A 19,575-nucleotide genomic window follows, 5' to 3' on the forward strand; every position below is an offset into this window, starting at 1 on the left:
CAAGTACCTGATCAGTGACCACATCAGTACCAACTTTCAGAAGTATCACTGAAAAAACTGTAGTGTTTTTCTGTGCATGCAATCCCTCCAAGTAGGGAATGCTATTGCACACACACACAGAAACATGCTGTGGAGCACACTGAAATTGAGCATTAAAGTTGAAGGTGGGAGTGTCATTTCTCACTGAGCCTTCTCCCCTTTCCTGTGAACTTTACCTTAATGTGACCCCGCCATGCTGGGAGACATGCTCTTGGTACCCTGTACCTTAGCAGTGCTCTTGTCAACCGTGACTGGCAGCACCTGATGACTCTGTCCTTTATATTCTGTGTAGGAATAGCAGCCATACTACAGTTACAAAAAGAAGGATTGGTTATGCTGTTTTTTTTTTTTTAAACTTACTGCAGTTTGTCTTTTCACTTCCCAAAGAAATGCAAAGAAAAACACAACTTTTGTTTAACCCAGTTTGAACTAGGATAGTCTAAAGCACTGATTTAGAGAATGATACAGGAGGCTGTTGGCTACCCCAGCTGGTTACTGGGTAACCAGTTCATCACAGGCCAAATCAAACAGAAAGAAAACCATTCACACTCAGATTTACACCTACAGCGATTTTAAAATCACCGCAAAACCAGTGAATGTCTTTATACTGCACCCACGTGGGCGGAAGAATGTGCAAACTGTAAACAAAAAAGGGCAGCAGGATGAAAACCAGAACATTCCTGCATAACATAACAGTTAACTAACCACTGCACTAATTCTACCCTACCAGAATTACAATTACAAGAATTTAAATAGCAAATTTCAGATCTCACGATTAAAGCAGCATCTAATGCATGCTCATTTAGCACTTTGCTCACGAGAACTTGTTGAGTCACCTGCCTTCTCAGTCACACACCACGGCTGTCATGGCAGGCATCATCTGTTTATCACTTTCCAGCAAGGTTGGCAGTGATATGGTGGCTCGAGGTTGCAGCAGGGTTAGCAGATGAACAGCCAGAGCAGCCCACACTGCCACACAAGAATATTTGACAGTGTGTTTTTTTTAAATGGGATTTCGTATGCAAGCCTGGGTTGAGTGGCAACACCTTCGTAAGCCTCGTGTACTTCTGAAGGCTCTGAAGGCTCAAACCTCCTTGCAGACAGTCTGGATTCTACTAAATAAACAACAAAATCAGTTCTATTTATTATTGTCAACTAACAGGTATTCAAACTAAAATACCATTAACTAATGTTCTGCGGGGTTTATTCATTCCAGACATCCACCCCATAAATCCATCGATCCATCCATCCAATCTCTTACGCTTATCCAATACAGTCATGGGGAAGGTGGAGCCTATCCCACAGGGGCACAGGGTACACTCTGGATAGGCCAAAAGACTGTGGCAGGGTTCACACAGAGAGAAAAGCTACCATTCGCTCTCGCATTCACACCTTTAGCCAATTCAGAATCACAGGTGAACCTAACCTAAGGCCAGAGTACCCATAGAGAACCCACCTAGACACAGGGAGAACGTGCAAACTCCACACAGAAAGGCCCCAGCACCTTCTTTCTGTGAGCCAAACCAATCTAAAGTACTGTGCCATCCTAACACAATTTGAATATGTTTTCTATGCAAGACATGGGATAGTCAGTATTTATGCTTTTGCACCACATCTTGTACACACTTTACAACATGTGTGGTCTTCTGGTGCTTTATTGTATTTCGAAACTGAACATTATGTTGGAACCTTCAAGCAACTGTTTAATTATTCTCTGTTTACGGAGTATCAATAAAACTACTTATTGGATACAGCTGGAAGCAACAGTTTGGGAACCCCTGAGCTAATTTGCTCAATTTGTTGATTTCTGAAGTGAAAAGAAAATTCAAGCCCTGCAGCAAGCAGACATTAAAATGGAATACTCTTTGCACTGCTGTTATTTTATCTGTGAAACTTCAGATCAGTAATTTTGGTGCATAAAACAGGCACCTTTTGAAGCCAGTCCTTCTGTACTGAATTAGGAATTCCTCTTACCTTTAAGAGGAATAGCTCATGATGGATTAACAGTATGTTGGATTTTGAAGTATGCAGTGTCTTGAGTGACTGCAGGACATCTGCATTCAGAATGCACTGGTATTTAGTGAAATCCATTCTTTTCTTTATCCCTGCATTACTTCTTGTGCTACAGGCTGCTTGAAGCAGAATTTTCTACCCAGTGTTTAAGAGCTGATATTTCTCCCCATCAGAAACTGTTTACTTTCATTTTTCTACAAACATAACGATTGTGGCCAACCCCCCAAAAAACAAAAAAGCAACCCAATACAAACCCCCCAGTAACTAACTCAATTCTAACATCACTTTTTCTTCAGGCATTGACTTTTGTGATTAGTGTGTGAGTAAGATTTCCCACTGAAAACTCTTTCATACACAAGCGGTTTGTTCATCAGTGCTGCGCTGTGAAAAGAGGGCATTAGCACTATTGTGCCAGCATGACTCTCCCACAACTCCTTTGCAGTCATTGTTCCCAATCATGTATTGACCTCTGTCGTTTCCCTTAACTGACATTTCCTAATGGCGCTTTAAACAGCAGAAACAGGCTGCCGCAGAGATGACGTATTTTTGTACAGTAACCTGGAAGTTGGAATCACCTTGATAAAATTATAAATTAGATTTTTTTTTTAAAATAAATAACAAATGAGCTCTTGTGTTAACGGTAAAATAAAAAGTTCTGTGGGAGAAAAACTGTTTTTGATGGTACTTTTGGCTGCTTCCTTATTTATTAAGTTGTTGCCACAGTGGATGGATCTGCAGTTTGATTTTATACCCTTCTTGATACTATCTTCACATTTATTCCGCTTTGAGGCTGGCACAAGAAGTAAGCCAGCTTGTTTCTCTTTCCAATCTCAAACCCTTGATGCGTTAACCACTACACCATTAAAACATTAATATTAGGGGTATGTCACGGTTTGCGGGGCAGACCGTGTGGGGTGTGTGTGGAGGACCCGGATGCGGACACAGACGAGAAGACAAACTAAACTTAAACAAAAGGAGAGCGTTTATTTTGGCTGATAAAACATGAATACAAAAGTAAAGTAAAATTTTATTTAAGATAAAATCACAAAGTGCTTTACAAAGGCAGAAAACAGACATTAAAATCTAAAACAAAACAAAATCAACCAAAAGCAAGTTTAAACAGATACGTTTTTAACTGCTTTTTAGTCCACAGATCTCAAACTCAAAGGGAGCGAGCAAAGGCAACAGGCAAAATAAAGCAAAGGCAACAGGGCGTAAACTAACCTAAAAACTACACTGGGAAAATTAAACTCTGATAACCGTGACTGACCTGTGATAACTATGGTGACAGACATGAACATGATTCAACCCAAAAACTATGAACAACAAGTACATGTACCATGAACACGACCTGAGCAGAACCATGACATACATGGAACTTGAGGTAACGTGGTGGGAGGAAACAGACAATTCAACACAGACTGAATGAAACAGAGACTAAAGACCCACATGGATGATTAGGGAAGTGGAAACACATGAGGGGAAACAGCTGACACACATGAACCTAATGAGGGGACGGGAAGTGAAACTAAATACAATACACAAAGATTACCAGACTCTTTCAAAATAAAACGGGAAACATGAAGGACGGAGACATAATACTAACTTGACAACATGAACCAACAAGGGAGACTGGAACATAAGGGGTGACTGCACGAAAGGATCTAGGTAAACAAAACAAACACTGAGCAACTATGAGCTTTAGGAATAACTAGATGAACTTAGCATAAAGTAATATCAAAATACAAGAAGACTAAAATCCAAACTAATAACAGCAACAACAAGAACTAAATACATGTTTAATAATAATAATAATAATATAACTCAACAAATACCAAAATGAAGATAAAATGCTGGGTCACAGATCCAGCCCGTGACAGGATATAAACAAACTACACTGTGGTCACATGACTTCAGCATCTCTTAACCTGGTAAGACCCAACCCATCAAAAATAGCCAGAAAATTCAGATGTTTTGGAACTGACATGTTTATTAACCCTTACAACAAAATCCTTTTTTTTTTTTGCTATATCATGTTCTGTATCATATATTTAAAAAAAGAGTTTTGTCCGTAGCATTTTGGAATTATGGCAAGCATTGATCATGTTGATGAGATAGAGGTCTCAGAAACTCATGTATCAAATATGATACAAATGGCATTAGACGGTTAAGCTTCTGTGTTGGATATGATGACAAACGTGCCTAGAAACTTGTGCAGTTTCATTTAACAAAACTGCTTTTTTGCCACAGCCAACATCTGGTAGAACAACAGAGCTAAGAAGCACAACATCTTTTACAATCCTTACACCTTTTCTAGGATTCAGTTAGTTTAGACCTTCTATCCACTGTTTAGATGTACCCACAGCTGCAAAGTCTTAAGCAAACATTATGAAAGTCTCAATTGTCATCCTACTAAGTAAAATGATGCCAGAAACAACATCAGAGAGAGACAGGAAACCTAAAATCTATGGAGAATTTGGAAACAGCAAAGATGGAGGTAGAAAAACATTAATGGGAAAAAAAATGCCTTTTAAAATCTTATTTTGGGGCAAAGACATCAAAGCTTTGAAGTCTTTTTATATCAGATTTGGATTTTGTGACATTTTTATATTTAATTGACCATTTAAATTAAAGGTCATTTAAATATATCTTCAAATAATTGTATAGATGTGTCGAGATGGCTCCCAATGGCTTCTTCTAGAACATCTAGTGAATTAATAAAGTTGTACAATCAGTCTTCTTTTAGTCCCTATATATACTGTAGTTAGATGGCAAACAGTGCCTTGTCCACTCTCTTTTTCTTGTAAATATAGAGTACGTGCACTGTATAATAAAGTGAATTAAAAGTCTGTTTACAGTATATAGCATACAGTTTAAGTGCCCAGCAAACATTTCCGTGCTGTAAATACAGCTTTACAGAGCAGCTTGCAAAGCAGCAGAGTCTTGTCTTTGCTGTTGACAGTTGGAAATGGTCTGGTTATCTGCCTTACAGCTCTGAGTAATCACTTCCCTCTCAGGATGCTTGTGGACATAAGAGTGGCATCCTCGAAGCATATTTTCCATTGAGGTAAAATATATTAGGGATGAAGTGTAGGTATTTTTCTTAAAATAAATCAAATCCTACTCATGCTGTCTGTATTGTCATACTCTTATATATAGCAGTCTGTCTCGCGCTACAATGTATAGGAGGTTTTCTCCGGTGTATGTATGAAAGCTGGCTATTTTTCACAAAGCTAAAGTGTGCTGTCTCACAGTAGAAAAGTTGCAATGTTTTCGTTTTTATAATCAGATTTGGCGAAGATGAAAATTTCATCTTGTGCGTTATAGAAAATGTTGTCAAAATACCTGAAAATCTGACAGTGACAAATAAGCAAACACTTTTTGTTTTTAGCCCAGGGTGATGTCCTTTTAGCGGTATTAGACTGACACAGAACCCCTCTAACTGTTAACCTCACATTTGAAATTTAAAACGTGACAGAAAGTGTGAAAAAATAACAAGCCCAATGCTTTCACGTGTGGAGGATGTGTCATCCTCCACAACAGGGGAAATTATTACATGGTATAGATTTCTAACACTAATCCTGATACCTATCCGTAACTGTCCGTCAGACTAGGTGCCCTTTGCCTTTTGGGAGATGGTACCTGAGCATCAGCGAGCCAGTCTGACAATGAAGAATGATTTATTAGAGGTTAGCACAGACACAAAGGTCGACTAGGCAGCTCAGCCAATCGTTTCAAAGTGTCAAGCCTTCAGTTTCTCAGTTAAATCAGCCTGTCGACAGGCCTGCAGCTCTCTGCTTTTGCCTGCGGTAATCTTGAATCTGAGAACAAGCCTCAGCCATCCGATGACTGTATCCCCTTCCAGCATCTCCCAGCAGCTCTGCTTTTTAGATAATTCTGAATAATCACATGGAAATAGGCTGTGTGATGATGTGATAATTGCGCTCTCTTCTGTATATCCACAGCTCATTACCCTTACATCTTTTCTCTGCTACAGATGTGCAACATCGCCTACCTGAGCACACAACTCGACCTGTTGTTGACTCTGAGAGAGCTTCCGATCAGCATGAACGACCTGCAGCCCGTGAGTTCACTTGATCACCAGCAGAGTCAAATCAAAGGTCGAATTAGATGTTGAGCTGTTTTTAAAATCTGCCCCATTTCTACAGGCTGAAAAAGGGTAAAACCACAAGACTGCGCAGCACATAATCAAACACCTCCATGCAAATTTATTCTCTAATGCAAATGCTAATGCCCAGATACATCATAGCTTTAGACATAAATGAAAAGAACATCTGTGCACAAAATACTATTAATACATGAAAGCTTTTCCCCCCTCTTCAGTTTGACTTTTAGGTTTTATGTGGCGGGTAAAGTAGTTTCTATTCTATTTGCTGGAATGTTAAGAGTCTTGAAAACACAAAAGCATGAGAAGCACTTTAAGACACTTTTCTTCATTCGACGGAGAAGAAAAGATGGCTCTTAATCAAATCAAGTTAAATTTTTCTGCAGGTGGTGTAAAACCACCAAAGTTTAAAAAGAAAATCCTTATCAAAAAACCCAATGAAAACTCACTTTGGAGTTATCACAAAGGAAGAGATGTGGAAAGATTTATGACTTTTTCTTCTTTCTGCAAACTTCTAGACCCACTTCAAAGACAGACACTTTTAAATTAATACAGGTAAAATCAAATGAAAAAAACACACTCACACAAAGTTCCAACTCAAATATATATATCTATATTAATTTTAGTATCTTCTTAACCCTTACACGAACACCTGAAATGCTTTTGGTTTGTGTAGTTGGAGTATCCAGAGATTCCTGTTCATCATTAGTCAGACTGATCGTTAACACTCTTATCGCGCATTGTTGTTTATTGGCACTGGGGACTGCAGGGTGTAAAGATATTGCAGGCAGACAAGAATGCCCCCCAGCACCTCAGCCATTTTTTTATGTGATTCTCTCAAGCTTCTGTTTCTTTCAGCATCAGTGCTTCAACCCTAATCTCTTGCCTGCTGACTGTCTGAGAATGAAGAGAAACAATGGATAAGAATGATGGCACTGTAATCCATTGACTGTGACAGTAATTTTTCTTTGTCTAACACACAGAGGCAAACATATTGTGTGCCGGCAAGATGACTTGACAAGAAAGATTAGCAATTTCATTAAGTTTCAATTTACTCTTGGCTTTTTGCTTCTGATATTGTTTTCTTTCTGCTGTGTTAGAGTTATTAAAAAGGTCATTCAATCAAAAGCTTTGGTATTTGCGTACAGGTACACTGTGACAAAAAGGTAAGGTGCACTTCAGATTTAGGTCTTTCCTAGTACAGTGTGTTCAAACATTAGGGTCCTCGTACTCGCAACATAGTTGCAAATCCTTTGATTCTCCAACACGACATGCTTCTTAAGGCACTAACATTAAGAAGGATTTACCTGCCACCTGACAGACAGGACTTGAGGAGGGAAAATGGCAAAGTCACCACTGTGGGAATGCTTCTCACCTGTGATGTGCTTGTTGGTGTTTCACTGCAAGGATGACAGCTTTTACTCTGCATTGTGGCCCTAGCTTTTTCTTTAAACATTTGCTGTGCTCTGTGTGCAGCTATTTCAAATATACATATAAGAAATGCAAAGTCACAGAGCCAGAGCCATTGATGCAGTAGACAGGGAGGCATCACCTGAAGCTGTGATGTACAGAATGATAAAACCAAATGTAGTATTTTCAGTAGATATATAAATGGTGAACTATTCTAAAACAAGACACAATAAAATCTTGTGTAATTTGACAGAAAGCCTTGCTGTAGTAAAAAAACACGAAAATAAAAAAAGTCTTGCAGACTTCATCTGAATGCACAAAACATCAAATATGAATATGAAACTTTAGCAACTTTAGCATTAAAGAAATGTACAAATGTTTACCAGATTGACTTTATCCGTTAAAAGGAACTTATTATTCTAATTTTAACTCAATGTTTTTATTGTTGGATTCTACTAGACTTTAAATGATTGACAACTAAAAATAATCCTTATTATCTTATACCAAAGCTCTTCAGACCACTCTAGTTCTTCCCCCTTTAAGGCTACTGTCCCTATAAGCCAGGTTTCTTCAGTAGGTGGGCGGGGCTTCTGTGCCTGCCATAGCCATATTTGGCATACCCCTTTTTAACAACATACATCTCCTGGAGCATTGGTTCAAAGGGATTAGTTGTAAATACATTGATCCAATTATATGAAACTTTGGCCAGGTTTAACGTGGACATTCACCATTGTAACAATGGTAAATAAAAAAGCACAGAAAAGTATAATAAGTCATCTTTTCTCCTCAGAAAATGCAGGGAAAAAACAGAGACAATCTGGGAGGCTCGGCTCTGTTTTTTTTCTTTGAGTTCAGGTTGGGCTAATTGTCTTCTCTTTGTAACTGCGGTTTTCAATTACCAGTGGGTGTTCTTGGCCTCCTTGCTTTTGGACCCAGCAGTGAGCCTATTATAGCTTGCAGCATCCAAATGAAATAAAGAACATATATTAGAAAACATATCTGGACAAGCCGCACACAGTTAGGTCGATAAAGTTTTGGACATTTACATAGTTTCTGTAGTTTTTCTTCTGTGCACCACTACAGTGGATTTTAAATCAAGCAATCAAGATGTGACTGAAGTGCAGGCTTGCAGCTTTAATTCAAGGGGTTTAACAAAAGCACTGCATTAACTGTTTAGGAATTAAAGCCATTTTTATACACAGTCTAACATTTTCAGAACCTCAGGTTTATATTGTTAAATGGTGATTATGAAGCAGTGTGTTTCAGATATTACAGAGTAACATGAAAGCAATGTAACAAGAAATATAACAAATTACTTTTTGCAGAAGAAATTAAGTTATGTACTGCTTTACTTTTAAGGGAAGTGTTCAGGTAATATGTGTAATAATGACTTTTTTGAGTAGCAACTCCAACAGTGATAACAGCAAAAAGGGGAAATACCTGAACAAACACGCACAAACATTTGACCCACAGCATGCAATTAATCTGCATGAGTGTAATTTCTTTATTCCTGCTTAGCGATGGTGGTGACTCTCAATGAGAACCCAATGACAATCGATAAGAGATTTAAAATTGGTTATCGAATCGATAAGTGATATCGATAATGGAATCGGAATGGCTAAATTCTTATCAGTTTCCATCCCTACTCAAGAACCGAAAGGCCAGATTAGACTTTGCCAGAAAACATGTTAAAGAGCCTGCTTGGTTGGGGAAAAAGTCTTTGGAAAAGTGAAACAAGATTAATAAATTGTATCAGTATGATAAGAAGAAAGAAACAGATGATGATATGAAGTATATCACATTATCTGTTAAACATGGAAGAGGCAATGTTAACAGCATGGGTATGTAAGACTGTGAGGGAAACCAGGCTACTAGTGTTTAATGATGGTGAGACTGCTGCTAGAAGTAACAGGATGTACTGGGCTATAATAAGAGTGGATAGCACTTCACAATGCAAATGGATAATGACCCAAAGCGTGCTACAAAAGCAACTCAAGTGTTTCTCAAGGAAAAGAAAGGGAATATTCTTGGATGACTAAGTTGTTCACTTGATCTTAACCCAATAGAGCATGCTTTACAATTATTAAATACAAAACTGAAGGTAGAGAGACCCACAAGCATGCAGCAACTTAAGGTAGCTGAAGTGAGTATCTCAAGAGACACTGCTTTTGGTAATGTCACTTCAGGCAGTGATTAACTGCAAAGGATTTTAATCCATTTATTTAAAATGTATATATATTTAAAATGACTTTCATTTGTCTAATTATCTTTGAGCCACTGAAAATAGGAGACTATGAATAAAAAGGGTTGTGATTCAATGTGAAGTGATGCAATGTTTTTGTTAAACTTCTCGAATTAAAGTTGAAAGTCTGCACTTTGCACATCACATCTCGATTGCTTGATTTAAAATCCCTTGTGGTGATGTACAGAGTTAAAAAAGTGTAAATGTCTAGCAACTTATGAGGATACTCTAAATGTGAGATTTATGCTGTAGTAATTTCATTTTCAAACTGTATTTTCTGGTTTTACATTACTTTTCAAGGATGAGAAGTTGTTGATTTGGAAAATGCACTTGAAGTTAACTTCCCCACCTCCAATAGATAACAGCACACAGCTGCTTCCCTTAGCTTTTCAATGGGAAGCATCCACCTCCCACACAATGAAGGAGACAGTATGCAGCGGGGCTAGCCTCCACTCACTGCTGTTTGCTACATTATTTGATCACAAATTGTAGAGAAAGAAGAAAACAATACATGAGAAAACAATCATTTTTTTTCCTTTTAAAAAGTAAACAACTCTTATGTCAACTTTCATGAACACTTCTGTCAGTGATATCATGGCTATGTTTTTTAAAAAATTATTTTTTTCTGGCTTTAAAGTGAACATCAAACTGCTCAAAAAAATTAAAGTAACACATTGAAAACACATCAAATCTCAATGGAAAAAATACCATACTGGATATCTATACTGGTATGAACTGGGTAATGTGTTAGAAAAGGATGGGCAGGCTTGTCCGTTTTGCTGAAATTTCTTTGCAGCAGCTCACAATAATATTCAGTATTTTGTACGGCCCTCACGCTTGTCTGACAACATTAAGACATACTTCTAATGAGACGATGGATGATGTCCTGGGGCATCTCCTCTTAGACCTTGACCGGGGCATCACTCTGATCAGAAACCTGGCGGCTTAAGTTGAACCAGAGGTGTTCTGTTGGATTTATTATTATTATTATTATTATTATTATTATTATTATTATTATTATTATTATTATTATTATTATTATTCAGGTGAGCATTGGGGACAGCCAGTGGTATCACTTCCTTCATCCTCCAGAAACTGCCTGCATATTTTCACCAACTATTATTGTGCACCAAGAGAAACCCAGGACTCTGGGTTACTTCGCCTGTAGAGGTCCGTGTGTCCCTCTGTGGATATGCCTTCCCTGACCATCACCAACCCACCACCAAACCAGACTTGCTGAATGATATTACAAGCAGCATAGCATTCTCCACAGCTTCTCCGCACCCTTTCATGTCTGCCACATTGTGCCAGATGTGGACCTGTCAATTCTACAATTCTGAAATTCTATGGCAAAAGGCATCTGGGCTCTACAGATCTGGGCATTGAGCACAGGGCTCACAAGAAGATGCTGGGCTCTCAGGCCACCCCCATGAAGCCTGTTTCTGATTGTTTGGTCAGAGACAACAGCGGCCTTCTGGAGGTCATTTTCTAAGGCTCTGGCAGTGCTCAACCTGTTCCTCCTTGCACAAAGGGGCATATACAGGTCCTTCTGATGGGTTAAGGGCCTTCTACAACCTTTTTCCAGCTCCTTAATGTTCTTGACACTGTGCTATGAGATACAGCAAAGCTTGTCCCATTTGAATGGATTGATGTACCCTCTGCTACGTAACCAACCAGATCAATATCTCAGATCTTTAACTGACATTAATAATATAGTAAATAGAAATAGTGTATATCAAATCAGAGGATCTTCTTAAAACAGGTTACAGTGCACTATGAGTTGGTCTTTATGCCATGGAGCTACAATAGTTTTCCATGTTACAGATGGTCCTGTGCAGAGAAGGTTTATATAATATGTTCTGTATCTGGATATCTGCTTTCTGCGCTCTTTTCTCTTGTAACTGAGGTTGTCCCACTGGTAGATTTTGGGAAGTTATTCTTAAAACAGGAGCATATGGTGGGGGATGTTGTTGGCTGGCATGGGCTTATTTAGAGAAGCTAACTCTTTGTCAAGGACTATAATTCCCAAAGCATCAGCTCCTTTTTTCCCTCTAATACATCACTGGCAAAACCTTAAATTCCACTTTAATTTTTTCTCAATATGAATGCATATTCAACGGGATCTGTTTAGAGATAGACACAGAAATTGTGTGATATACTAGGGGGATATTTGTACTTGACACAATTGCATACCAAATAATAATCTTGCCAAACAACCAGGTCCTGATTATTCATTTTATGAGGTCAAATGAGGTGTAGTGAGATGGCTGTTTATGTTTAGAATATAAAATCGTAAAGCCTGGAGTTGTTTTTTTCGACTCCTTGTCAGTACAGAGAGCCTCTAAACAAGCTTCGGCCTTATTCCACTTTGCATTATTGTTGTGTGGCAAAATGAACGTGAGAGCCTGTATATGGGTGGATTTCAGAACAAATGACTTTGCTCTGTGCCCTTGTGTTTGTCTTCCAGCTGATTAACCAGAAGATCAGAATGTGCACGCAGCTGTACAACTGCAGGTCATTTGTTTCCGTGCTGGAGTACCTCCTCGCCATTGGCAATTACCTCAATGAGAATGCCGGGAAGGAAAAGGCCAAGGGATTCCGCCTCTCCTCCTTAACTAAAGTACGAGTCCACCACTGTTGCCTGACCTTTGATTGAGTTGCAGTACAGAGCTAATAAGACTACTCATTGACATACACAGCAGGGCTTCTGTGCATCTTTCAGTTTTTCTCTCAGTCGCTCTGGATTACTCAGGTCTTTGAACATATTCACTCTAACAGTTGTGTGACTGTGTCGATGAATGGCTTCGCAGGAGGAATGAAACTTTGCACAAAATATCACCTTTAGTGGCTCAGTGTCTTAGAAATGAAAAGAAGTGGAGCAGGATGAAAAGGCTTGAAAAAAAATGTAGAGACTCAAATGACAATATCAAAACTACAATTTACTGGATATCACATGTATATGGTAAATAGATGGCAGGAGCTGGTTAGCTCAGGCCTCAGTCACACAGGCCTAAACTGTCACTGGCCGGTGACAATCCGGTAACCGCTGATCATTGGGGGAAACTGTGTACAGTATTCCTTGACTATTTGGTAGGTGGTTGCTGAATATTGTTGGGAGTTCCTAGTGTGAAATTGATTGCAAAGAAGTGTATGGTACTGCATCAAAATTCAATTCAATTCACTTCATTTTTATTTATATAGCGCCAAATCACAACAACAGTCACAACGACAACAAGGCGCTTTATATTGTAAGGTAGACCCTACAATAATACATACAGAGAAAAAAAACCCCAACAATCACATGACCCCCTATGAGCAAGCACTTTGGCGACAGTGGGAAGGAAAAACTCCCTTTTAACAGGAAGAAACCTCCAGCAGAACCAGGCTCAGGGAGGGGCGGCCTGCTGCGACCAGTGAGGGTGAGAGAAAGAAGACAGGATGAAGGACATGCTGTAGAAGAGAGCCAGAGATTAATATCAAGTGTGATTCAGCAGAGAGGTCTATTAACACATGAAAAATATATCAAAAATATCCTAATGAACAGTCTAGTCACTAGGAGATTGCTGTGAACCCCAGCAGTTGGCACTGAAGATGATGGCTTGTATGCAAACACTCTCCAACTACTTGCCAACGAGCTGGGGAATACTTTTCCCCAGCAACTAAAGATTGCCGGGGAGGGGGGGGGTTGCTGACCAGTGTCTAGACCTGCGTGACCGAGGCCTTATCAAATGGTAGAAACAGCCTTACTAGCTTTGTCCAAACCTGCCTCCAAAACTTAATTATTTATTTGATGGTTAGAAATATGATTCATCATGTCAGACTAGTGTATCAGCTGTCGGCTGCTAGTGGACAGTATATAAAAGGCAAATGGTAAGTATGTTCTGTTTTAAGCCTGTTTATCACTTTTCATTTTTAGCATCCCGCTTCAATGGGATCACAGTGAATACATTTGCGAACCATGCTTTTGAGCACTAGCATAGGCTAATCACCTGACACTATCTTCAAAAAGAGTTACATTTGGTTCATAAAAACTAAAGTGACAACAACCAAAATGCAGCACTCAAGGCTTTAAAGCAGTACTTTCCAAGCCAGCATGTGCCATGTTGGTTCCTGTATCTTATATTCACTGTCTGTGGCTTTAAACTATAAACAGACGGATTAGCGAAAGGCATCAATCTTTTCATCTAACACAGGAAAGACAGCAAATAAGTTTGTTTTCCAAAATGATTCCTCTAAGGTTGATTAAACTGATGAATGCACAGCTTTTGTCTAGGGTTTGCGACACTGTCTTTGTGTTTTTTTAAATTTAGTTTGAATCACTCTTTTGTGTTTATGTCTCTCTGCTGGGAATGTTTAAGGGGCAATGCTCTTGGCACAGAAGTAAAACGTCCTCTGCTCCATTTAATGAAGCCGAGGCCTTGTGTTGCCTCAGAGGTGTTTCCAGGTCTAATTGAGAAAAGTAAACTGTTGCTGTTTCAGACAGACTCTCTTCAAATTAATGGCTGACTGCCTCCAAGAAAAATGCATCGAGGTTATCTCAGATCTTTTTTTGGTTCTTTTTTCTTTTACTTGTGAGCATCAATACTTTGTGCATGTCTTGTATACGCAGTCCTCAGAGGCTGGCCTTGGCCTTAAATTGGTAAACATCATAACCTAAATAGAAAAAAAATCACTGGGAGCAGCTTTCACAGGATAAGAGAGGTCGTTCTTGAATTTCAATTATGCGGCACCATCAAATGTAGCGTAGCTTAAATCCGAGAGTCATCATTACCATTTCATACCAACAGCACAATTTCAAAGTAGTCACAGATAGCTAGTAAGCCTCATTCATACTACTACTATTAAACTCCATTCAAATTAATTCCCATAAACAGAAGTGACAACCTGTTAAAACAGGTATTTCATAACAGAGTTTGAAATGGCATCGTAAGAGGAAAGTTACACCAAGGTAAAAGATTTTATATAATTAATTCAGGCGTCTGAGTACATATGTTCTATATTAAAAATCCCTATATCCTAGAGAATGCACAACTTTGACTTACAATGGAGATGTGCCTGGAAAAAAAAAGTGAAGCTACAGTTTGGCAATGAAGATACAAAGACCTGCAATTGGATGAATAAACACAAACAGGAATAAAGGAATAATATTTTGTGAAAATATGGACACCACACAGATATTTTAGCCACACGATTTTTTTGGGGGGGAAGCAAGACTGATATCGTGAAATGAAAATAAGAAATAAGGTTGACAGGCAGAATTAAACTTTGTAGTTGTAGTTGTAGTTTTCTCTTTACAGATACACAGTCTGCCACTGTAACCACAAAGTAGCCAACTGTAACCAGCTGTGTTCCAAATTTTATTAGGGCTTGCAATATTAATTTGAATGTTGGTGCTATAAATAGCTCTGCTTGATTGTCACATGCAAGAAATGCTGCTCTGGTGTTGCTGGTGTGTTACTGTTGCTCCAATCTTATAAAGATGTTAGTCGTATTTCCAAGACCTGCAAACATATTTCCTTCCTTCATTTTCACATTTGCTGTAAATCCTTTGTTTACTTTACAACATTCTAAAAATGGGTGTTTTTATATCCAATGGATGACGTAGTGTCTACATATATCCATGGTTAAAGTGTAAAATAGGCTTGTCTGCATCCTTGCTATTATTGAATTTGCACAGCTTTATAAATCAGACAGAGATATTGTAATATACATGTGTCTGCCTTTGTGCTACGTTTTAACCCTGAATCAACACAGTGTTTTATGCATCTGGCCCTGGGCCTTTTGGAATAATGTGATCTGGACAGACAAATAAAAGATAGGATTGCAGACATGCTTTGGGCAGAATAAACACAGGTTTTCACAGAAATATCACACCAAGTGTGAGTGATGGTGGTGGAAACACTACGTACTGGGGTTATTTCACTGTGTCCGTGACTGGGCAGCTTGCAGTTATTGATACAACTCTGCATCATATCAAAGGGAACCCAAGGATAATCTGAGGCCATCTGACCAAGAGTCAAAGTGGAGCTTTTAACAAGAATTTAAGAGATCAAAAACACACTAATAAATCCACCTAGGAATGGTTCAAAAAGAAGAAACTGAGGGTTGTGTAATTGCTTAGAAAAAAAAGCCCAGATCTGAAATCCACTGAAAAGTTGTGGGGGAATTTGAAACACCCAGTACGTGCAAGATAAAACATCTCAAACATCATGCAACAGAATAAAGTCAGCATGGAGGAGTCGTCAGAAATTTCAGAATTAGATAACAAAGGCTGGTGAACAAGCCTGCAAACTGCTCACAAGAGGTTATTTCTGTTAATGCTCTCCTTCTGAGGCCAAAGGGGCACCTACTTTTCCACAGAAGAATATTACATGTATTGACATTTTTGTTGAACAAATGACTGAAAAAGCTTTTTATTTATTTATTTTTGTTACTTGCAGTCGTGTATTATTATAACCTTGAAACAGTTTCAGATAAAAGTGGATCAAATGTATGTATAGAGACATGTTAAAACAGCCAGAAGTGTCCTTGGGAAATGACTGTAAATTCACAAACCTCCCATGGGTGTAAACACACTTTATGCATTATCCTCTAATTCTTCATTTGACCTAGAGTAACAAAGCTGCGTGTTTGCATCAGCACACACAGGCATGGATATAAAGAACATACGTACATGTTGTCCTTTATGTTGGAATCAGTGTGTTGCATGGCAAGGGGACACAGCTATGTTCAGGCCACCTTCCCTTTCTCAATTTGTGTTTTCTCCTTCCCTAGCTCGTCCAGCTCCGTGGGACAGACAAGAAGTTCACCTTGCTTCATGCCCTTGTGGAGCAGATTATGTTGCATGAACCGTGCTTGGCCACTTTTCCCCAGGAGTTGGCAGAATTTGAAACTGTCCCTGGAGGTATTTGCTAGACAAGATTTGATCAAACCTGAAAGAAATCTGCGTGGCACTTTTTAGTTGAGGTCTGTTAAATGAAACGTGTATTTTCTCTGTGTTTCACTGCCCCCTTTCTTGGATAGCTTCCATCAAAGGCTTGACCGCAGAAGTAGATGGTGAGTAGATCACATTTTACTACTGTGTCACATTTTACTACTGTGTCCAAAGACTGTTAAATTTGCTGAGATTGCTGTAATACTGACCCTCCTTTTTTGTGCCAACAAAGTTATTTGTGAGGAAGTGTGATCGTAACATTTACTCCATCTTCTGTGATTGTAGCTTCAGTATACTTTGTTGAAACGCCATGATCTCATTGTCTAGGGAGTGTAAGGTCTCAATCCAATATATTGTCTATATGATGACTTACAAAAACTTGCCACAAGCCACAAATACTGCACTCCACAAGATCACACAGGAGACAGCACCTGATTTAAAGCAGCTATTTACTTCAGTGCTCAAATATCATGGACGGTAACCAAGACGTACGTGTGTGTGTGTGTGTGTGTGTGTGTGTGTGTGTGTGTGTGTGTGTGTGTGTGTGTTTCTTTTCTTCAGTCCTGAAGAATGAACTAAAGAAAATCACTCAGTATAGAAAAATGTCCAAGAAGAAAAATATAGCAGCTCAGAATCCAAACTTCTTCAAAGACCTGAAGGTAAAGTAGAAAACATTTTGCATACATAAAGATTAAATAATCATTTAAAATACGGCTGTCAGTCATTTAAAATTTTAGGCCACATATCGTCCAAACAAAACTAAAAAAAAATCAACTTTCTGTTATTGTAAAGAAGCAGAGTTCAATTCTGCAAAGAAAACAAAGTTTAGCTCGACTCTACTCAAGTTTGCTGGCTTATTATCTTACTTTTTGTGGTTTTGCAGGGATGGATATTTCTTTTAGCAGTAAGAAATCTGTGAATCAGATGTAAGGCTCGGGTGAAATTGATCATTTTGGACGAACTTTCTCATGACATGATCTATTGTTGACTTGCAATCCAAGGCTATCTGCTGCACAATATAGTCAAAAGTAAAAATGATTATGCGCCTCCTGTCAGTTTTGTTTCTTAATCTTGCAAAGCCATCCTATAGCCCAGCTCAGATCCTTTCACGGGCTGGTTCCAGCCTACAGGTCATGTGTGTAAATGCCTCGTATGTCCCATTATCATGGCAAACTGCTTATACGTGAAATTTCAGACATAAATTGTTCTTGACCTTCAAAATTTAGTAAACATTTAGAAAATATTTAGTAAGCCGACTGCAAACTGTTTGCAGTAACACAAACTTTGGCGACATCATAATTATTCAGCTTACCGGGGTATTTACAAAGGCTAAGGACGTAACTAAAACCACCCAATGAGGATTTTTCATATCAGGCAAACAATGCAGCTCAAACGAAAGTCTTTTTACTTATTTAGCTTTGCTGCTGAGGTTGGAGCAGTGATGGAAGAGAAGACGCCTGCATAAATGTGTGTGTTCATCCTACAAGAAGAAGGCTTTATGTGAGAAAATAATTCATTTGCATAATGTCATCAGAATGGGTTGAGAAAAGTGTGGGAGATGTTTAGGAAAACTTTTCAACAGTTCTGACTGAATCATTTCTGCAAATGGATAAAAAAAAAAAATCTAAGTATTGCTGGGTGCTTCAATCATGTCGCAGTGGACTTGACCTTCTGTCAAACATTATAAGTTAGAAAAATACACAGCAAGACCCTGACGAAAACCGAGTTGTAAGCTTTTGCAAACAATAACATGTTGTTAAATTTCTGTTCACTGCTCTGCTAAAGCAATGTTATTATCTTTTCATTTCAATTTTCTCCCTCAGTCAATGTTTCTGGTAAAAATTACTGTTTTTCTCCTCAGGTTAAATTTATCATTAAATTAAATCAGGTAGTAACATTTTATATACATTTTAAGTCCACCGTTTCCTTACAAATGTGGTTCTTCAGAAAATAAACCAAAATTAAAAGATTGACCATATTTAAAAGCATTTTTAAAATTAATATAATTATTGCAATCGAAGTTATAAAGACTACGAAGACAGTAGTTCCAACTCCAGGTTGGAAACTCAAACGTGCATGGAGTGACTAGATCCTCACAAAGGAAAGCTGTTTTTCACATGAACAAATGAAACCAGTCCTTTCTCACATGTAGACCACAGCAGGAGACAGTTTGCACCAGCCATGTTCTCCCTGCTGGAAATACTCTGTTTGTTTAGAAGAGGGTGCTGCCTGAGTAAAGCGCACAAGAGGCAGTACATGGGACACTCATTCACCAGCTCTGAATCCACTTAACTAATATCTGTGCTGTTCTCACATCAGCACATGCAGAAATCACACAGGCTTTGAACCAGAGAACTGGCAGCTTAAAGCCCCATCTGTCCATGTGGGATATTTACACTGACACATGCACCACATTTGGCCAGTGTCTAAAGGTTCAGGGCTGTAGTGCATTTGTGGAAATGGCTTAAATATGTTTGTGTGGGACAATACAGGACACATCACTAATGCTGAGATGCAGTAAAATAAAGACCATTATGCAGTTTACAATTTTGGCCTTTAGGACTTGAAGAACATGTTTTTATTTGAATGTCACTTTCTCAGCAAACCTGGATAGTCCTCTTACATTCGTCTGTTTCATTCGTTTTCTGTTCCACTAACTGTCAAAACTGTTGACAGTTACTAGACAGAACCGGAGCTATTTCAGCTCCGGTTCTGTCTAATCTAATCTTTGAGTTTAAGAGGGGATGGATCCATATACGTGCACATCTCATTTTGAGCCGCCTGGATTTTGACCTGTAAGTCACATTCTTC

At 38.7% G+C, this 19,575-nt stretch overlaps 1 protein-coding gene across 3 annotated transcripts in view; it reads left to right on the top strand.

Moving 5' to 3' along the window:
* The window catches only part of LOC146364845 (uncharacterized), a 49,910-nt gene that overhangs the window by 18,891 nt on the left and 11,444 nt on the right, over positions 1 to 19,575 (top strand). For all 3 annotated transcript variants that reach the window (XM_084916127.1, XM_084916126.1, XM_084916125.1), the window contains exons 11-15: positions 6,050 to 6,136; positions 12,298 to 12,450; positions 16,605 to 16,734; positions 16,854 to 16,886; positions 17,326 to 17,423. In XM_084916127.1, coding sequence (XP_084772253.1) covers positions 6,050 to 6,136; positions 12,298 to 12,450; positions 16,605 to 16,734; positions 16,854 to 16,886; positions 17,326 to 17,423 — 501 coding nt within the window. The remainder of the gene's footprint in view (positions 1 to 6,049; positions 6,137 to 12,297; positions 12,451 to 16,604; positions 16,735 to 16,853; positions 16,887 to 17,325; positions 17,424 to 19,575) is intronic.

This window comes from Perissodus microlepis, chromosome 20 (assembly GCF_051167445.1).
Source record: "Perissodus microlepis isolate ML-2025 ecotype Zambia chromosome 20, ASM5116744v1, whole genome shotgun sequence".
Lineage (NCBI taxonomy): Eukaryota > Metazoa > Chordata > Actinopteri > Cichliformes > Cichlidae > Perissodus > Perissodus microlepis.